The sequence below is a fragment of the Nerophis ophidion genome, linkage group LG05, assembly GCF_033978795.1.
Source record: "Nerophis ophidion isolate RoL-2023_Sa linkage group LG05, RoL_Noph_v1.0, whole genome shotgun sequence".
NCBI classification, from domain to species: Eukaryota; Metazoa; Chordata; class Actinopteri; order Syngnathiformes; family Syngnathidae; genus Nerophis; species Nerophis ophidion.
Window position 1 is genome coordinate 44,737,631 of NC_084615.1, and position 20,662 is coordinate 44,758,292.

General features: G+C 42.6%; 1 protein-coding gene across 1 annotated transcript; it reads right to left on the minus strand.

Annotated features, from left to right (window-relative positions):
- Positions 1-1,230: 1,230 nt before the first annotated feature.
- Positions 1,231-2,151, minus strand: LOC133553689 (uncharacterized). The gene has a single exon (XM_061902164.1). It carries the CDS (start codon positions 2,149-2,151, stop codon positions 1,231-1,233), a length of 921 nt encoding a protein of 306 aa, XP_061758148.1.
- Positions 2,152-20,662: the final 18,511 nt, after the last annotated feature.

The window sequence follows — 20,662 nt, forward strand, 5'->3', positions numbered from 1 at the left end:
AACCTGTATGTACCTTTCAGCATTAATGGTGCCTTTACAGATGTGTAAGTTACCCGTGAATTGGGCACTAATGCACCAACATACCATCACAGATGCTGGCTTTTGAACTTTGCGTCGATAACAGTCTGGATGGTTCGCTTCTCCTTTGGTCCGGATGACACAATGTCGAATATTTCCAAAAACAATTTGAAATGTGGTCTCGTCAGACCACAGAACACTTTTCCACTTTGCATCAGTCCATCTTAGATGATGTCTGCCCCAGAGAAGCCGGCAGCGTTTCTGGATGTTGTTGATAAATGGCTCCCGCTTTGCATAGTAGAGCTTTAACTTGCACTTACAGATGTAGCGACAATCTGTATTTAGTGACAGTGGTTTTCTGAAGTCTTCCTGAGCCAATGTGGTGATATCCTATAGAGATTGATGTCAGTTGTTGATTCAGTGCCATCTGAGGGATCGAAGGTCACTGTCATTCAATGTTGGTTTACGGCCAGGGCGCTTACGTGGAGTGATTTCTCTAGATTCTCTGAACCTTTTGATGATATTATGGACCGTATTTGTTGAAATCCCTACATTTCTTGCAATTGCACTTTGAGAAACGTTGTTCTTAAACTGTTTGACTATTTGCTCACACAGTTGTGGACAAAGGTCTGTACCTCGCCCCATCCTTTGAAAGACTGAGCATTTTTTGGGAAGCTGTTTTTTATACCCAATCATGGCACCCACCTGTTCCCAATTAGCTTGCACACCTGTGGGATATTCAAAATAAGTGTTTGATGAGCATTCCTCAACTTTATCAGTATTTATTCCCACATTTCCCAACTTCTTTGTCACGTGTTGCCGGCGTCAAATTCTAAAGTTAATGATTATTTGCACAAAAAAAAATGTTTTTCAGTTTGAACATCAAATATTTTGTGTTTATAGCATATTCAACTTAATATGGGTTGAAAATGATTTGCAAATCATTGTATTCTGTTCATATTTACATCTAACACAATTTCCCAACTCATATGGAAACAGGGTTTGTATATTTGGTTGGTAGTAATACCAAAATTTGCAGTATTGCCCACCCACACAGAAGCATGGAGTCCCACACCCATCTATTCCTAACATCTTACGTCAGTCTCCACAGACCAAAAATTAGTCTGCATGCAAAATAACTGACATACAAACAAACAAAAATAAGTTGCTTCACAATTCTCCCACTTTTAAGATGGGAGGAAGATTCTTAAGCTACTTTCTTCTCAGGTTCCTGGCGGAGAACAAGCGATTCCCAATTCCGTACACATATGGACTGATGGACGTATAAGACGTAGATATGAAGAACTCAATTTCCGGCCAAAATGGGACATCCTTGGAGTTGAAAGTTAACTGGAAGACCAGATAGAGAGTCCAGTCCACCTGAAAGAGTGCCATGGCCGCCAGGACAGCAAGTGTGCTACGGTGAAACCACCTTCCGTTATGCTTTCTAACAATCTGCGTCGAGTCACTCACGCTGGCAATAGGCTCCACAATTGTCCTGTGGCTTAGCAGCACGGTGGCGATGAGGCCGCTGGTAAGCGTGACGATGATCATCGGTAGCAGATTGCACAACAGGATAAAGACGTATTTGTAAATGCAGTTGATTGTTGGACTGTCATGGTTGCGGCAAAGGAAGAAGTCTGGTGGGCATCCTGTGTTGTTCCTCGTGAGGTTCCCCACCTTTCCTTGCAGGTTCATGACAAAAACAGGGACACTCAGGAGGACTGAACTCCCGACGCAAAGCCCACTCACTATCCATGCTGCTCGGGTGTTGTCCAGGTAGATGCGGATGTGGACCCTTTTGTAGGCATTTCTCATCTTCTGGTAGCGATAGACGCTAATGAGGACGGTAAAGAGAATGCTGCTGATTTCTCCAAACACGGTTAAGAATTTTAGCGAGCGACAGTACCAAACGTCTGAGACTGCTGAGGAGAACTGAAGGGCGTCGTAGATGTTGACAATGAGAATCTCCTCCAGGTTGGCCGTGGCCAGTCCCATAAGAAAGAGCTCGAATGTTTTGAGAGAGGAGACCCTGGTGTGAATGATGGAAAGGATGAGGACCACATTACCTAGCAGCCCAATGCAGGAGATGACGACTCTGAGGGTCAGGAGGTAAAAGGAAAAGTCAAGCATGATTGAATGGAAGGTAGATCAATGACTTCTCTCTTTGGAGCATCGGAGAGGAGACGCTTGTTATCAAAGCTTTCAGAGATGTGACACAAGTCAAAAGAGAGAGAGGTTGCGATGATTGCTCATTATAAAGACAGCAAAAGGAACCTTGTGGAAATATTTGAAAGCTGGGAGTCATTAAAGTTTCACCTCTGAGCTTTTCAAAGCGTCATCCAGAGACCAGGGACTGATTTAAGGCACAGACATGTTTGCTTTGGTTCCACTGGTCTACATAAATGCACTTGTACTTGTTGAGTGCTTAGTTTTGTAATCACACTCTAAAAATTATTGATTTAAACTGTTACCTCCAGTAAGTACAACTGCATACAAGTTAAAAGACCAAACATTATGCAAATGTATTATGGAATAATGTGTTAACAGTACATGTATTGTCTTCAACTAAGGATTTTAATAGTCGAATCAGATTTTTTGATTTGCCCAACATTTTTAAAAATAAAAAGTGCACTTTTTTCAATTTTGCCTATCATACACAATCCTTATGCGAGACAAGAACGCACATGTTTTTCTCTTTTCTGTGCATCTAAATAGTAAAAACTGCTACTACAAGGCAGCTAACAATGCATGCAGATAATGGGGAGTCATCCAATCTGGATATAAAAAGCTCTAAAAACATCAAAATACCTTCAACAAGATTGCAAGGAGGGCAGCCTTGATGCACGGGCTTACATGGGCTGGCGTCCAGAGACCCCCACCAATCAGGGGCCCCGATTTTGACAGCACAATGCCATGCTTTGTGTTAAAAGCTGTCAATCACTGCTTCGTGTAGTGATTGTGTGCTCTTGTTCTCAGTTGCATTGTGGGGCGTAGTGGGTAGAGCGGCCGTGCCGGAAACCTGAGGGTTGCAGGTTCGCTTCCCACCTATTTACATCCAAATCGCTGCCGTTGTGTCCTTGATCAGGACACTTTACCCTTGCCCCCGGTGCCGCTCACACTGGTGAATGAATGATGAATGAATGATTGGTGGTGGTCGGAGGGGCCGTAGGCGCAAACTGTCAGCCACGCTTCCGTCAGTCTACCCCAGGGCAGCTGTGGCTACATATGTAGCTTACCACCACCAGGTGTGAATGAATGATGGGTTCCCACTTCTCTGTGAGCGCTTTGAGTATCTCACAAAAGAAAAGCGTGATATAAATCTAATCCATTATTATTATTATTATTATTGTTTTTTCCTATTGCTATATGCTGGTGTGAGAGGCAAGAATGCTGCCTACTGAGCTAAAATCACAGGCAATAACCCAGACCGCCAGCACTACTTTTGAAGTTGACTGGCTTCTGTTACACTCGCACAGACGTGCATGCGCCCAATGCATGTACAAAATGATTTTGAAAATGAATGATAATTTTGCATTGTTGCTGTTAGTATGTCTAATTTTGATTCTGATTTTGTTGCGTAAAATCACAATTTTTTTTCTCAAACTGTGTTGTACTTTACTTACAATACCACTGTAAAGTGCTGCCCAGACTTTAAAAACCCTTTTTGTCCTTAAAGTCTCCTGTTTAGTAACTCTTGGCCTTACTGGTGAAGTACGAAACCGTACAAAGACAAGTGGATAAAATGAAAGCAGCATGCTGCCATTGTTCAGTAGAGATGCTGAAACTAAAAATAATGCACTTCAGTCATTAAGGAACTTTACTTTCCTAAAACTAAAATGATACTTAGTGTTCAAACTGTTATTATTGTACTGGTAATTTTTGTTCTCATAACCTACCAAACCATGATTTAAAATATCGCTAACACAACAAGGGACTCCTCCCAGTAGCTCCATCCACTCGGCAGATGACTTTATGAATTTCTTTAATAAGAAAATTTAACTCATTAAAAAGAAGATAAAAGACCACGCATCCCAGCTACAACTGGGTTCTATTAACTCAGATACGAATGTATATATGACGGATATTGCCCTCCAAAATAACCTCTCTCTTTTTGATGAAACAACATTAGAGGACACCTGCGACGTGTAAATGGGACAAAACAAACAACATGTTTATTAGACCCACTTCCTGGGAAACTTATCAAGGAGCTGTTTGTAATGTTAGGCCCATCAGTGTTAAATATCATAAACTTATCACTTTCCTCTGACACTGCTCCCCTAGTATTAACAAAATAGGTTATTCGTCCTCTGCTCAAAAGACCTAACCTCGATCCTGACCTCATGGTAAACTACCGGCCGGTGTCCCCCCTTCCCTTTATCTCGAAAATCCTCCAAAAAATTGTTGCACAGCAGCTAAAGTAACCATTTGTTACGGTTCAAACATCTGCCACCTCTCAGTTAGTGTCCGCCCTGAGATTGGTAGGTCGTGAGTTCAAATCCCGGCCGAGTCCTACCAAAGACTATAAAAATGGGACCCATTACCTCCCTGCTTGGCACTCAGCATTAAGGGTTGGAATTGGGGGTTAAATCACCATAAAGGATTTAACCCCCACCGCCACCGCTGCTGCCCACTGCTCCCCTCACCTCCCAGGGGGTGATCAAGGGTGATCTTTAACTCTGCTGCGCGCTCCGCTGAGCGCGACTCGGAACACGCCCATGGACGTTCCTCTCCTGCACTCACTCTACAATCAACACACCTTACACTGATGAGATCCCTGCCTTCTTTAGCCAGCATGTCCTGCTTTCCAGTGCCAGAACATAGCTACTTGTACATCTACAGTAAGCCTCACACATATGTAGCTTCCTTGCCTATGTGATTCCTCGCTCTTTGTGTCTCCCCGCCATTGTGCTCATTCTGTCTTGTCCTCTGTCGTTTTCTAGCAGCCCTTCATCATTGCCTGGTTTCGAGCTGTGTGTCTCGTCTCCCCGGGCCCACTCTGGACTTCCTGCTGCCTTCCCGAATCTCGACCTCACGCCTGCCCACGAACAACGGCGCATCGCTCCAGCCCCTGATCACGTGCCTGTCCCCGGACCTCAGAGCCTGCCTTGCCCTTTCTGAACTTCCGCACCTATCTCAACAGGCGCCTTCACCACCTGGTAACACTGTACATATAATCGCTCAAAATAGTCACACCATATATATTTGGATTAGTCACACATTTCATTCTTGTACATTAATAAACACGCTGAAAGCTAAACAACGTCCCTGCGTCCGTGCTGTCTCCTTCTCCACTGTCCGGTTACACACTTAGCGTCTAACAATCTCTGTGAACCCTTACAGCCCGGTTTCAGGGCAAATCACTCAATGGAGACAGCCCATGCAAAAATGACTAATGATCTATTGCTAACAATGGATACTGACGCGTCATCCATGTTGCTGCTTTCGATACCGTCGATCAAAATATTTTATTACAGCGTATCAAAACTCGTATTGGTATGTCAGACGTCAGACTTGCCTTAGTTTAAAAACTCCTATCTTACTGACAGGATGCACTGCGTTTCCCAGAACAATGTGACCTCTGAGTATGTTAAAGTAACGTGCGAAGTTCCACAGAGTTCGGTTCTTAGCCCTGCACTCTTCAGCATCTATATGCTGCCGCTAGGTAACCTCATACGCAAATACGGTGTTAGCTTTCACTGTTATGCTGATGACACCCAACTCTACATGCCCCTAAAGCTGACCAACATGCCGGATTGTAGTCACCTGGAGGCGTGTCTAAATGAAACTAAACAATGGATGTCCACTAACTTTTTGCAACTCAAAGCTAAGAAAACGGAAATGCTGATAATCGGTCCTGCTAGACCAGGAGTGGGCATTACGTCGATCGCGAGCTACCGGTCGATCGTGGAGGATGTGTCAGTTGATCGCAAGCCAGGCATTAAAAAATAGACGTAAAAATGAGCAATCACCAATCTTCACTAAGACTTCACTTTCGTCAGTTGTTTGACATTTTCGGCACCCGAGGATCTTGTGAGATGACGCTGGCTGCTGCGAACTCATTATTAAGTAAAAAATCACTGACAGGACGGAGAGAAACACTTTTTATTTCAAAAGACTCTTGGGCCGTACCTGCTGTCAAAACTTTAAAGACCGACTGCACAGTTCCTGTCTTCACCATAAAAGACCTGCTTCATCCTGCCTGTGCTAACAAAATAAGAGTCTCAGAAAGCTAGTGTACACAAGCTAGCAAACTACGGAGTTTGATGCCAATGTATTTCTTATAAAATTGTTGCAGCTTTCTTGCTTCCGGCGCCTAGACCGTAGTCAAGGAGCGCAGGGGAGACACTTCTCCAGGGCTGATGGATTTTTGGGGCAACACCCTTCACTTCACCCGGCAGTGGGTCTTCACAGTTCTGGACTCCAGGGCAAAATGACGAGTCCAGCGATTAGTTGCAAATCTTGACTTTTTATATACGTCTTGCACACAGTCAAAATCCCACACAAAAACACTAGCCACTCCCCCGCCCTCAGCGACCGCTCCCTCTCCTCTCTCGCCCAAACACTCACTGACGTCACTCACCTTCTGTCACACATATGCTACTCTCATAACAAAGTGTTTAAAAACGAGTATACAACTTGGACAAATGAGATGCCAAATCCAACCACTTTCATGTGGTATTGGACAAAAAGGAGGACTTTTTCTCCTCCATTTAAAATTCTCATGTTATCAGCACCACTGTCTAATTCCAATCAATGCAAGTCATCAGAATCAGGTAATACACCAATGTGAACGACTCCACCCGTCACCGTGTGGGTTGCATGGACCATTTAGGTAGGACATCACGTCCAGCAGGTTTGACTCTTTTATTTTTTCAAAAAAAGCTTCTGCGCCAATATCGATCGGGCCACTTTCCAGCGCCTCCTCCTCTGCTGCTCGTCTCGGCTGGCTTTTCGGCTGCTGGTGACGTTGTCTTCCCGGGGGCTCATTGTTTGCGTGTTCATGTTGTCTGTTCGTTGCTTCTGCTCTCTCTCCTTCCTCCTTCTCCCCTCTAAAATGCTGCGATGAGATGGACAGATTGAGACCCGGTATGTGTGTTACGCACTTGACTTTGATTGATGCGGCGTTGTTCCTGGCACGCCCCGCCTCCTTGTTCCGCTGCATACTCTGCCTCCTGGCCGCCATCTTGAGCCGGGCCCGTCGATCCGTCTTTCCACAGTCCTCCATCGCCAAACTCAAGCCGGGCCTCAGTCCGGCTGAGCCTACTCCCCCATCCCTTTTCTGAAGGAACGGGGGAAAAAAACTGCCCCGGCCACCTGTCTTCTCCTTGCCTTCTTTGTCTTTCCCTTTTTCTTTGTCTTTTCCTTTTTCTTTGTCTTCTTTGTCTTTCCCTTTTTCTTTGTCTTCTTTGTTTTTTCCTGTTTCTTTGTCTTCTCGAACTTCAATTTCTTTGACTTATTCTTTGTCCTTTTTGCCTTCTTCTTCATCCTCTTTGACTCCTTCTTAGTCCTCTATGACTCTTTTGTCCACTTTGACTCCTTATTTGTCCTCTTTGACTCTTTCTTTATTCTCTTTGACTTCTTATTCATCCTCTTTGACTTCTTATTTGTCCTCTTTGACTTCCTTTTTGTCCTCTTTGACTTCTTCTTTGTCCTTTTTGACTTCTTCTTTGTCCTTTTCTTAAATTTCTTCAAGCATTTCGTCTTCTTTCCCCATTTCCTGAGTTTATTCAACTATTTCTTCTTCTCTATCATTTTGTTAAACTCCAACTTCTTCTTTAACTTCTTCTTCATCTTCACCTTCTTCTTCTTCAACTTCTTCTTCAGCTTCAGCATTTTCTTAAATTTCTTCAAGTATTTATTCTTCTTTCTAAATTAATTGAGTTTCTTTAACTTCTTCTTCTTTAACTTCTTCTTCATCTTCAACTTCTTCTTCATCTTCATCATTTTCTTGAATTTCTTCAAGTATTTCTTCATCCTTTTTAATTTCTTGGGTTTCTTCACCTATTTCTTTTTCTCTATCATTTTCTTGAATTTCAACTTCTTTAACTTCTTCATAATCTTCACCTTCTTCTTTATCGTCAACTTCTGCTTCATTTTCAACTTCTTCTTCATCTTCATCATTTTCTTGAATTTCTTCGAGTATTTCTTCTTCTTTCTCAATTTCTTGAGTTTCTTTAACTTCTTCTTCATCTTCATAATTTTCTTGAATTTCTTCATGTATTTCTTCTTTCTCAATTTCTTAAATTTCTTTAACTTCTTCATCTTCAACTTCATCTTCATTTCCTAATTGAATTTCTTCAAGTATTTCTTTTTCTTTCTCAATATTTTGAGTTTCTTCAACTATTTATTTTTCTTTATTATATTTGATTTCTGCTTCAACTTGTTCTTCGTCCTCTTCTTTAACATACATTTTATCCTCATCGTAATCTTCCTCATCGTGGTAATCGCCATCGTCAACGTAAACTTCATCCTCAAAATAAACTCCTTCAACGTAAATTTGTTCGATGTAAACTTCTTCATCAAAATCATTTTCTACCTTTTCAGCTGCATGCTCCACTGGCTGTGCATCTGTTTCTTCAGCAGAGGGTGCCTCCTCTGAACCTCCGTCTGTCTTTTTATCTTCGGGGGGGTCATTCACTGCCCCCCCATTTGGTCCGCCAGTGCTTGTAGAAGCTGGCAACTCTGACGCTCTTTCTCCTCCAGTTTGCTGAACTCCGCGACGAGCGTCCAGAGGAAGTCATCCTCCCATGCCTCCGATGGTCCACCAGCGTTGGGCGCCAGTTGTGAACGACTCCAGTCGTCACCGTGTGGGTTGCATGGACCATTTAGGTAGGACATCACGTCCAGCAGGTTTGACTCTTTTATTTTTTCAAATAAAGCTTCTGCGTCAATATCGATCGGGCCACTTTTCAGCGCTTCCTCCTCTGCTGCTCGTTTCGACTGGCTTTTTGGCTGCCGGTGACGTCGTCTTCCCCGGGGATCAATGTTTGCTCATTCGTGTTGTCTGTTCGTTGCTTCTGCTCCGCTGTGGACATTCCAACTCTCTCTCTTTCCTTCCTCCTTCTGCCCTCTTAAATGTTGCGAGGAGATGGACAGATTGAGACCCTGTGTGTGTGTTACGCACCTGACTTTGATTGTGATTGCCTCCTTGTTCCGCTGCATACTCCGCCTCCTGGCTGCCATCTTGAGCCGGGCCAAAGTGAGCCCCGCCCAGCCGTCGGCCCGTCGGCTCCATCTCTCCACAACCAACTTACTGTATATTCTTGTCTTCATGAAAGAAAGAAATCTATATGTGTTAAACATGCTTGTATTATCATTAAACACCATTAACTTTTTAACAAACATTTGTCTTTCATAAATAAATAGATATAAATTATAAATATGAATGAGGTAGATCTTCTCGACTTGGTTAATTGAAAAGTAGCTCGCCTGCAGAAAAAGTGTGGGCCCCCTGTGTTAGACAGTGGCACGTATTTATTAAACCACATTAACATTAGACAACCAAACAATTACACAAGGCGACTCTGTAAAGATTGTCTGTTTTATCTTCTACCCAAATCTCTCGTTTGAGCCACACATTAGCACATCAGTGTTACTAAGGCAAGTTTACACTAAGTCGCATAACCCCTTAAACGAATAATTATTTAGTCGAAGCGCCATTACAGCCAAACTAAATCACTGTGTAAGGTTCTTCTAGCTCCATCTTGCTTGCTGATTGTATTATACCATATGTGCCCGACAGAAATCTGCTTTATAAGAACTCCAGCTGATTACTGAATCTCAGAAGCCCAAAAAAGTGTGCAGGTTTTAGAATGTTTTCTATTTGAGCTCAAGCACTCTGAAAAGCACTACCAATAACAGTTAGAGATGCTACCTTAGTAGAAGCATTTAAGTCCCATCTTAAAACTAATTTATACACCCTAGCTTTTAGATAGATCCCTTTTTAGTCCCTGTCTACATTAAGCCGGATGACTCCTTCAACAAATAATTATTTAGCCTAAGCCTCGTCTCAGCCAAACTAAATCATTGTTTAAGGTTCCCCTCCTTGGATAATTTTTTACACGAGTAAGTGCGCTGTGTATTTCTTGAATCACCGGCTCTTAGCTTTGTATGGACTCATTGATCGTTTACAAACTGAGTTTGGAGAGGAAGTGAAGTCAGAAATACAGCGTCCCACACAGGAAGTGATGTCAGAAAGAACGCGCCACAGCCAGCTTCATAACAACTGGATCTAACCACGGGAAAGATGGAGACAAGTCATCCAGACATGCCGTGTTTCTCCTTCCTTTACATGTGTAGACGCTTGTGGAAATCGTACATGAATACCTTAAGATATGAAAACTCGCGATTGCAGCTCTTTCGGATACGACACATCTCAGACGGCAAGAGAACTTTTGAATGTTCGGGTCAGCTGTAATTCTACTTAACGAAAAACTTTGTCCATTTGTAGATTAGGAGACTATGAGAATACGGTCTCCCGTGGATTTGATAAAAAAGGTAGCTTGTGGTTTGTGTTACCTGGCCGACAAGTGACGACTACGGAAAACAGCAAATGCATTTGGACTTTATTGTCCGCCATGTATGTCGCAGACTCAACGTCTAGGTCCAGAGTATATAAAGTCACCAAAAACAAATGGACAATGAAGGTGAAGGCAAAAGAGTGAGGAGTGTCCTGACCTGATATCTAAATCCCTAGATTAATTGTTGTAAAACGTTAGTTATCACATTGTTTATTTTCACATTTCCATTAAAAATGTGATTAATTTATGATAGCTCAGGAGTTATTCACTACAATAGGCTCCACATCACACTGGATTTTGGTTAATTGAAATACCACAACACTAGATATTGTTCAGATAAGTTAAATTTGATTTAAGAACTTGCACATAAAACAACACTGGAGGTGACTATGACGTGCACCTTTTCTGCACTAGGTCGCGTTTCGCAGGCAGACGGAGGAATAGAGGGGGTCTAAACGACCATTGTGAGTCTGTGGATAACGATAAGGTTAGGTGGGATTTACCCTGGATAACCTTAGTGTAGAAGGGGCCTTAGACAAGTTGATCTGCCACCTCTCTTGTCTGCTCTTCCCCACTCTCATGCATGTAGTGGTTCTTAGGTAGCCATGGATCAGCTTTCAAAGAGGACCCGCTAGCTGTTCCAAGTCAGGACCTGGTGTGGACCATTACTCTATGCATCAGTTGGTGACGTGTCTGCGTTGCCGACTTATCTACATGCAAGAAGATCCTCCTGCTGACCTCCCTATAGACTGGACTCTCACATTATGAAGTTGGGGACCGGGGTGGACAACTCCTGTATGCATCAGTCGGTGACATCTCGGCGCTCCGACTTGTCTACATACAAGAGGATCCCCTGGTGACCTCCCTATAAACTGGACTCTCACTCCATTAACCGTATCCACTTGGCACCCATTGCACTGGTCAGTCAGGGGGGGTACCCACATATACGGTCCCTTCCAAGGTTTGTCATTGTTACAATTGGGTTTAGTTTTTTCTTGCCTGGATGTGGGATCAGATCCGATGCCGTTCTGGTTTGTGAAGCCCTTTGAGGAATTTGTGATTAAGGGCTATAAAAAAAAACATTGTGTGATTTATTGAATTACAGGAAATGGAGGAACCTAATGAAGGGGTGCCTAGAGTTGAACTGGGGCATTCCCGATGTGCAGTCATCTGCCCTACTATTGAACTACACACCCTGCGCATATGGAAGGGCAGGCATTTCAGAAAGTCATTGAAACTCTTTAGGTTCGTGATAAGACGGGGGTCTCCGTCCTTATTTGGAACCAGGAAGTAGGTTAAAAAAAACCTTGGTACATCTTGCTGCCTGGTACGTGTGTTATTGAAGGGGACCAAGACCTCCGCCACAAGTGACTGGCAATCAGTCATGTCGCTTAAGAGGGTAAAAATGATTCCAGAAAACGGTGGTGGTCTGGTTTGGAACTGAAGTCTGTAGCCTGACTCCAGTGTATCCAGCAGGGGCGTCGCCAGACATATTTCACTGGGGCAGGTGCCCCACTGTTGATCTGCAGTGCCCCAGTAAAAATTTCACCAATAAAAAAAAACGCTTCAGAGTTTTAAGTCTACATAACATAGACAACAGCGCACAAACTACTCAGTATGGTAATTGATTGCTACTGTATTCACTCCACGAAACAGTGAGCACATGGCTACTTAATATGATAATTTATTCACGTGTGGATCGAGACTTCGGTTGAGAGTCAGAGAGAGAGAGAGAGAGAGAGAGAGACAGAGGGGGGGGGGGGGGGGTGATTCGAATCACTGCTGAGGTAGGTAACGTTAGCCAACAACAATTTGTTAATTACAATATTTTGATTTTGATTTGACTCAAACTGTAATTCCTAGATGGATTTAAGAAAGTTATTCGCCAGCAGCAGAGAAGAAGCGAGGAATGAGAGATGTAAGTGAAGTCCTAACTAGCTAGGCAACATCATTGTCTTAAGTTGATGCTAAGTTAGCTAACCTTATTCCTTGTATCAAGACAAACATAATCATTTGCTGTACGAGCTGTCGGGGGAATTTCCAATGAACATGAAACATGTTGGTTATTGTCTGCTGGTTCTGCATCAATGATGATTTGAAGTAAGCATGTGTGAGTTGAGTGCTTCTCAAATGGTTTATCTTCAGGAAGAAAAACATTTTTCCATCTCATCAAGTCGTGAGCCAAATTTTTAAATCATTCAAGTTTATTTCACAGAAAAATAGCACAGTAGACTTGTCTTGTTAATCGGTGTGACTTTGGCTAAAATAATCTTGTTTTGTCACCAGAAAAATGGCTACAGCTAAAGCATCTGGTTTTGTTTCCAGAAAAAATAGTAACATTTCTGTATTTGTTTTCAGAAAGATGGCTGAAAATATCGGGTTTTGTTGCCCCATTTAGATTTAAAAAAATATATATTTCCATGTCTGTCCTGAGTCCTCCTCCAACTTGTTAGTCGGTTTGCATTTTGCTAATATACTCACTAATAGTCACTAGAAAAATGGCTAAAAATATCTGGTTTTGTTGCCACAATTTGATTTTTTTCTCCCTAACCTTTTTTTTTTTTCATGCACACATCCTACTGCGACTCACTGAAAACGACACACAATCCACTTTTATGTCATGACCCAGCAGTTGGGAACCACTGGTCAACTGTATAACAGTTACTGTAATATTTCTATGTCTGTCCAGAGTGATTGACCACTTTGCAAAAATGAAAAGGAGACGTTACAGTTTACTTCTCAAAAAATGATTCCCTGAACAGACACACAATGGTTGTTCATTTATTCTACTACTGTGGCTTTATTGTTTTGTGTATATTTTATAGTTTTGTGAATCTGAAATAGGATTAGCCACATTGCCATAAATGGAAATTGAATAATATAAAAGAACCCAGAGATGTAGAGGTGCTTTATTTTTTGTTTTACTTTTGTAGATGTTAAATTTGCAGATGATTACTGCAATAAATATTTCAAAAAGATTCATTGCTCTTCCTTTTTGCTTTTACCAGTAGCAGTTTAGTCTTGAGTAAAAAAGTGCACAAGTAGGTCAAATGCATTAGTTAATTTCAGGTGGTTAATCAAAGATCCATACAACATAATCTGATATGATTTCACAGTTTAAAGCACTATTTATGTATTTTTTATGATTTTATGTTTGCACGCTCACATGAATTATTTGTGCCCCAGGTGTGCCCCAGTACAGTATTAGGTCTAGTGACGCCCCTGGTATGTAGTGCCCCGAGGCAGAGAGTACATTCACGCAAGTGAGCAAGGTGTCCAGAGGTGAAGCCGATAACCGCCATGACAGAAACAGCTGCCAGCCGACTGGGGTCTGGTGCCCCTGATATAGGTGGTCCCACTACAGCTGCCATTGAGAAAGGAACGCTGACAATCTTGGTCACCCTTGACCGGAGCCGTCGGGGGGAAAGTTGTGGTGCTCCTGAGGCTTTTAAGACAGCCGGAAAACACCCACGACCCTAGCGCAAATGTGAGGCTGGTACATTTCTCACAGAGTGAGTCAACTATGCATTTGCTCCACGTTTGCTCCAAGGCTATCTCACAAAATGGAAGAAAAACTTTTTCTGGCACCACTGGAGCCGCCCAGACAGAAAAACAATCCTAATCTGACAATTTGGAAAAGGACAGCCAGACTTTGTGGCGTGCCTGGACCACTGAAGCCATTGAGTGACTAATGGCCTGAGCCTGCTTATTGGTTCCCTGCAGCAAAATGTCCGCTATGCGAAGCACCGCAGTCGTCTCACCATTCGGGGCTGCTGAAGCCACGTCCTGCAGCAGGCCCTCCAATTAAGCAACAACAAGGAATTAGTGCACGCTAGCCTGGCTGCTAATGCTGAGCCATGATAAACTTAAGGGGCTGGTTACCAGTTTCCCTGCAGCTCCTTTTAGGGTGATTTGCATCCTTATCAGCTCTTGCCACAGCGCTTGCTAGCATTGCAAATGTAGGCCGAACTTGGGGTCCGTGGCCACTCCATATGTTTCGGCCCTCTGCAATTTTGGTCAGCTCGGTCCTTAGTAGAGTTGCGGAACCAGGAGCCTCCCTCTTTTCTTTTTATTTATGTTTATATGTTTATGTAACATGCTTTATTTATGTGAAGCTTTACTCCCTGGAAGGGAATATTAGTTTCAGATATCCAAACAAGTCAATTGGAGTAGTCTTGTAATGGCAACGAAAAGACTCCAACAGCGACATGTGATGCATTCATGTCATGTTGCCTCACTTACAGATTCAAGTACACAATCAGGAAAGACAGGGAGCCCGTCTGACCTGCGTCAGTGTGAGCCCGTGTCAAACGTTGAAGCAGTTGGGGGAGGAGCTTGGCAGACCAGCTGGAAGTGTGCTGCTGTTCTCACAACTACAGCCCTATCAGAAGGGTCTATTGGCTCAGGCTACGAAGCATGTGAAGAGCCATCCCCCAAATCAGTGGCTGGCCTGCTTACATCATGCAGCCCCAAAGGGCGCCAAGTATGAACAAGCGCCTGTAGGGTATCTTGCATTGCCTGCACCTGCATCTTCTCAAACTCCATGCCCCTAATTTCCACCAGCGTTGGGCAGCACGCCGCCTCCGTGTCTAGCTCATCCTCCGCCTGCTGACCACCTTGGCCAGGGGCATTAAGAGAGGGTCCTGTGGTATGGTCTGGCACGCCAAGACAGTCACTTGTTGGAAGAAAACAGGTGTGGATAAAGCCTCAAGTGTCATGATCTGGCAGTCTCTTTTTGTCGCATTGTCAGGTTTTCAGGCTACAGGGCAGAGACACCTTCCCCTACGCCTGATACCTATTTCATACTTCATCCTTCCAGTCGTGTTCATCTCCTCCGCTCTGGCTTCACTCACATTCCGCGTTTCCGTGGCTATGCTCTAGCGCTGCTGTGTAGCGCTTACTTGTTCCTCTCCACACCTTTTTGTGTGCGACTTCCATTTCTACACACCTTTTGTGTGCGTCCTTTGTTGTTTTTTTCTCACTCCTTTTTGTGTGCGCATTTTGTTATTTTTCTTATTGTTTCTTCTCTACGTTGGGATCCTAGTCCAGCGAAGGCCAATCGTGACATCAAGTAGCATGAAAACCTCGCGGCTGCAGCGGCTTCTCTCAGCTGGAAAAGTATTTTTTTTTACTACTCACCTGGTTGAAGACTGCTACAAACAATTTTTGCCACATGAGGTAGCGTTTCCTTAATGGGAAAATAGGCTGAATATATAGGCTCTGATGGTGCCCGCAAAGCAGATGTGTGAATGTGATTAATTTGCTACAATGTCTGCTGACACAGCTCACCCATGGAGAGAGTGACCCTTACGGTGGTGTGTTGACTTGATATGAAATAGAACTCGCCATATACTCAATATTATAGCAGTTTATGGGTTTAATACATTGTAAAGTTTCCTTGTGAGGAACCTTGAAATACTGCGAACATTTAAATCAATTAATTATGGGTTTCTTCATGTTGTTTATAGGTGAGACATATTTCAAGCTGTCTGACATACTTTATTTTTGGATTTTAAAGAAAGTTTGAGAATGCTACCTCTCCATATATTTTCATACTGTCATGTCTTGTTTTTGGTTCTGTGGTATTTTTCCTGTGTTGGAGGTGTTTTCCTGTTTAGCACTCTTATTTCGTCTCCATTTCCTGTTCAGTGCATGTTAGTTGGTTTGAGATCATTGTTTGTGACTGGTGTTCATGCTTAGCTAAGCTGCTTTCCATGTTCAGCCTTCCTGTGTCTTGGTGCACTTCTCTGTTGCATGCTTTTCTTTTGTATTTTTCAGAAATTAATACTCTCACCTGCACGTGCAAGCTGTCTTTCTGCATCTGGGATCAGAACACCCACCACAAACCATACGGCCTCGCCATAACATACTGTATACTAGAAAATACAATTTCTGTAGAAATTGTGTGTGAATGCCCCAAATGCTTTAGCCGAACTAAAATGCAGAAGGAATGTAAAATGAGTGTAAGAATATGTTTGAATGGATAGTAAAATTGCTTTAAATATTGAAGAATGCTTGTTTGATTGAATGTGAATGGAATGTATAAGGAAAGATGGAAACGGTTTAACTTTGAATTGGTATGAATGTAGCCATGCTGTGATTGTAGAGAAAAAATGTAATTAATTGTAATGTAATTGTATTACCTAATATTTAGGAAAATCATGAATAATGTAAAAACTGGGAATGTTTTTGCTTAAAAAAAAAAACAAGTTTTATTATTCTAACCAAGATGAATGCCTTAATGCTGGAATGCTTTGAATTAGTGGAAAAATGTGGTAGGAATAGTCAAAAGAAAAAAAGGCTAAAAAAAAACCCTCCTGTAATATTGGGGAACGTTTGTTGAATGAGCCCGCATGTCCTAAAAGAGCTGAATGTTTTGACGCTTGAACGGCATCAATCGGATGAACTGTTTGGGAGTTAAAGGCGGACGAAAAACGCAACGGAAGAATAAAAATAAATAGATAATTTTTGTGCAGAAAAATATAGTGTGAATGCCTGGTATTTACACAATAATAAGTCTCATATGAGTCAATATACTTACAAGTTTTGATTTTAGGCAGATGTATTATTTCTATCATCTTCATGTCCATCAATTGCTGTCACGTTATTTGATAGAATCAAGAAACATTATAAAACTCGGCGCGCTCCGGAGAGGCAAAGGCAGATCTTGCATTAGCGAAACAAACAAAGCAGAACCAGTAAGAGGCCGTGGGGAAAAAGGACAGAAACTGGATTTACTGGAAAAAATTTGAAGTTTTGAAAGCTAAGCAGAAGATATATACTATGTACAAGTGACCAACACTGCATGAGGAAGAGAAGGGGGCGTGTCTGCTAAGCGCTGCAGTAAAACTAAAAAGGCAACTTTTGTCAAAGGGCTGGTGGTGCTAGAGCAGTGGTTATAACTATCCAATTACAAAATTTTTCCAATGCTAAGTAGTATCATATGCGTATGTTTTGTAACTGCTGAAGTAGTTATGTTGTAATTGTAAATAAAGTTAAAAAGTTAAAGTACCAATTGTACAGATGTTAAGTACAATATCACATAGCGTCCAAAGGGTGCGCCGTTGAGTATATTGTGTGGATTAACAGGTGAATGAACAAGAAAGAGTAAAAGAAGCTGTGTGAAGTTTACATGAAGTCTCTGGAGTCTGCTTTCATGCATATAAACACTACCACAACATGGTTTTAGAAGTAGGAGAACCTATTGTGGGTAAAAAGTAGGTGTAGTTGGGAGAAGTGAGGCAGAAATAGTCCAGCTGAGGTCGTCATTGTTTACCTGGCCGGTGGCAGGCTAAGCTACGCTATGCTACGGAGCGCACGGAGAGCAGTGGATCCACATCGGAGCCCGGATAAGGAGGGGAGATGACGGATCAAATATTGTCCATCGCGCCTCCTGGCAGCTTCAACTTCGAGGAGCCCAGCTCATGGCCACAATGGTTGAGACGGTTCGAGAGGTTCAGGATGGCTTCAGGATTGAGCGGAAAAGAGGACGGCTATCAGGTCAACTCTCTACTGTATGTGATGGGTGAAAAGAGTAACAACATTCTCACTACGTTACCACTAAGCGACCAACAGAAAACAGTCTATGCCGAGGTGACAAAAGCATTTGATGAACATTTTTTGGGTAAGCACAATATCATTTATGAACATGCTAAGTTTAATAGCAGACAGCAACAACAAGGTGAGTCCGCAGAGAACTTTATCACAGATGTGCATAAGCTGGCAGAACACTGCAAATTTGGTGCCTTAAAGGAGGAAATGATAAGAGACCGCATAGTGGTTGGGATAAGAGACTCCTGGCTGTCAGAGAGACTTCAGTTAGACGCAGACCTGACGCTGGCAAAAACAATAACCCAGGTCAGACAGCAGGAAGAAATAAAGAAACAACACCAACTGCTACGAGGGGGACACACAGAAATTAAAGGTGCTAATGTGGATGCCATAAACACAAACAGAGACAAGACACAATATAGACAAGCTCCCCCAAACAGACCAGAGCAGTCTACGTCCAAGCCAAGCACTGTAAACAAGACATACTATAATGACAAATGTACAAGGTGCGGCAAAGTGCCACAACACCCTTGGAAACTGTGCCCAGCCAAAGAGGCCAAGTGTCGAAAATGCAAAAAAAAGGGACATTTCGCTGCGGTCTGCAGATCATCTCAAAGAGTGGAATCTATAGTGGACAAAATGCAAAAAAAAGGGACATTTCGCTGCGGTCTGCAGATCATCTCAAAGAGTGGAATCTATAGTGGACAGCAACACAGAAGAAGACATAGCTTTCATGGGGACAGTTAACACAGAAGGAATTGAAGAGCAATGGTTAAAAGAAATCAGCCCCAACGGAAAGAAGGTAACATTTAAACTGGACTCAGGAGCCTCAGTTACAGCTATTCCATCTGCCATGTACTTGAGAGCACGTGATGGCAGGCTGAAGACACCACCTAAGAAGATTAAAGGACCAGATAACTGCCCATTGAAGGTTTTGGGCATCATGAAAACACACATTAAAACGGAAAAAAGAGAAATAAGGCAGGATCTATATGTGGTGACAAACCTGGTGATGCCACTGATGGGATTTCCTGCTTTAATAAAGCTGAACCTGGTTCAACAGGTAGCTTCAGTACAGGAGTTGAAATAAGAAGCGAGCCATCAATACAGAGCTATGTTCCCAAAAGTTTTTTTTAGGGCTTGGAAAGCTACAAGGAAGTTACCAGATAAAACTGAAGAATGGAGCAGTTCCTTATGCTCTCTCGGCCCCGCGCAGAGTTCCATTACCTATGAAAGAACAAGTTAAAGAAGAGTTGGACAGGATGGAAGCAATGTGGCTCATAAGAAAAATTGAGGAGCCAACTGAATGGTGTGCGGGGATGGTAGTGGTCCCCAAGTCAAATAAGAAACCTCGTATTTGTGTGGACCTCACCCGACTTAACGACAGCATGTGCAGAGAGAGATACATAGTGCTTGCAGTTGATTAGACACTGGCGCAGCTTGAGGGGGCAAGAGTCTTTTCGAAATTAAATGCAACATCTGGTTTCTGGCAAGTTCCTCTACATGAAGAATCACAGCCTTTAACAACTTTTATTACCCCCTTCGGAAGATATTGCTTTCAGAGGCTCCCTTTCGGCATTTCTTCCGTGCCTGAGCATTTTCAGCTGAGAATCTCACAAATATTGCTGGCTTAGAAGCAACTTTGCATTGTTGAGGGACATTGGCCTCTAGCGAGGACCCTACAGTGCACACACTCGTTCTGTTGTCGCCATCATATTTGCAAGACACAACTGGAATGTGTCATAAAAATGCATCATCACAATATAATTATAGTATGAAAAAAATCTTAAAAACTCATCAGGGGCCAAATTTCATTTATGTTGTCTTTAAAGCCTAATTACCACCCTAATGGACAGACTGATGCTAAAAATGACCCATGAAAAGATTATTACTACTACCAGCATCATAGTAATGTGCACATGAACAAATAGTGAGGAAGCTGTAATGGGACACAAGAGTTTTGCTGTTGACAGAAGACCAGTTCATGTTCCAGCTTGTCTCTTTTCCTCTCTTAGTTCTTCGTCTCGTTAGCAAGCCCTGAATCCTGATTCAGCTTAATGCTGAATCCCACTGTGTGTGAGTGTGTGTGTGTGTGTGTGTGTGTGTGTGTGTGTGTGTGTGTGTGTGTGTGTGTGTGTGTGTGTGTGTGCGTGCGTTTGTGTCTGATTAAGGATAAGCCCTACCCTGGCAGGGGATTGAGTTTTGGCAGTTTAGCATCCGATAATTGTCAATCAAGAACCTGAATAAATGAAATTCAATTTCGTTGTATGAATGTGAGCACATTTTTAGCCTCATTTTTCGTTTGCAGTCTTTGCACTTGACTACCTGGAGCTTCAATTTTGCTCGATATTGGTTGTTAGCATCAACTTGTGTTTACTTCTGCTGTTGATTTCACTTGATAGACAATCTGTTAAGGATTGTACGTTAGGAGAAAATAAACTTTGTGGATACATTACAAAACAGACATCTGTGGCAGAGATGTAAACTGGAGTCTACACCAGCTGACTTCGGCAAGAGGCTGGTGGATATTCGCATATATTTTGACATTTTGTTGAAATGTTATTTCAAAA

What these genes read in the sequence shown, in the direction of transcription:
- LOC133553689 (XM_061902164.1), bottom strand. Translation starts at nt 2,151, where the DNA reads ATGCTTGACTTTTCCTTTTACCTCCTGACCCTCAGAGTCGTCATCTCC.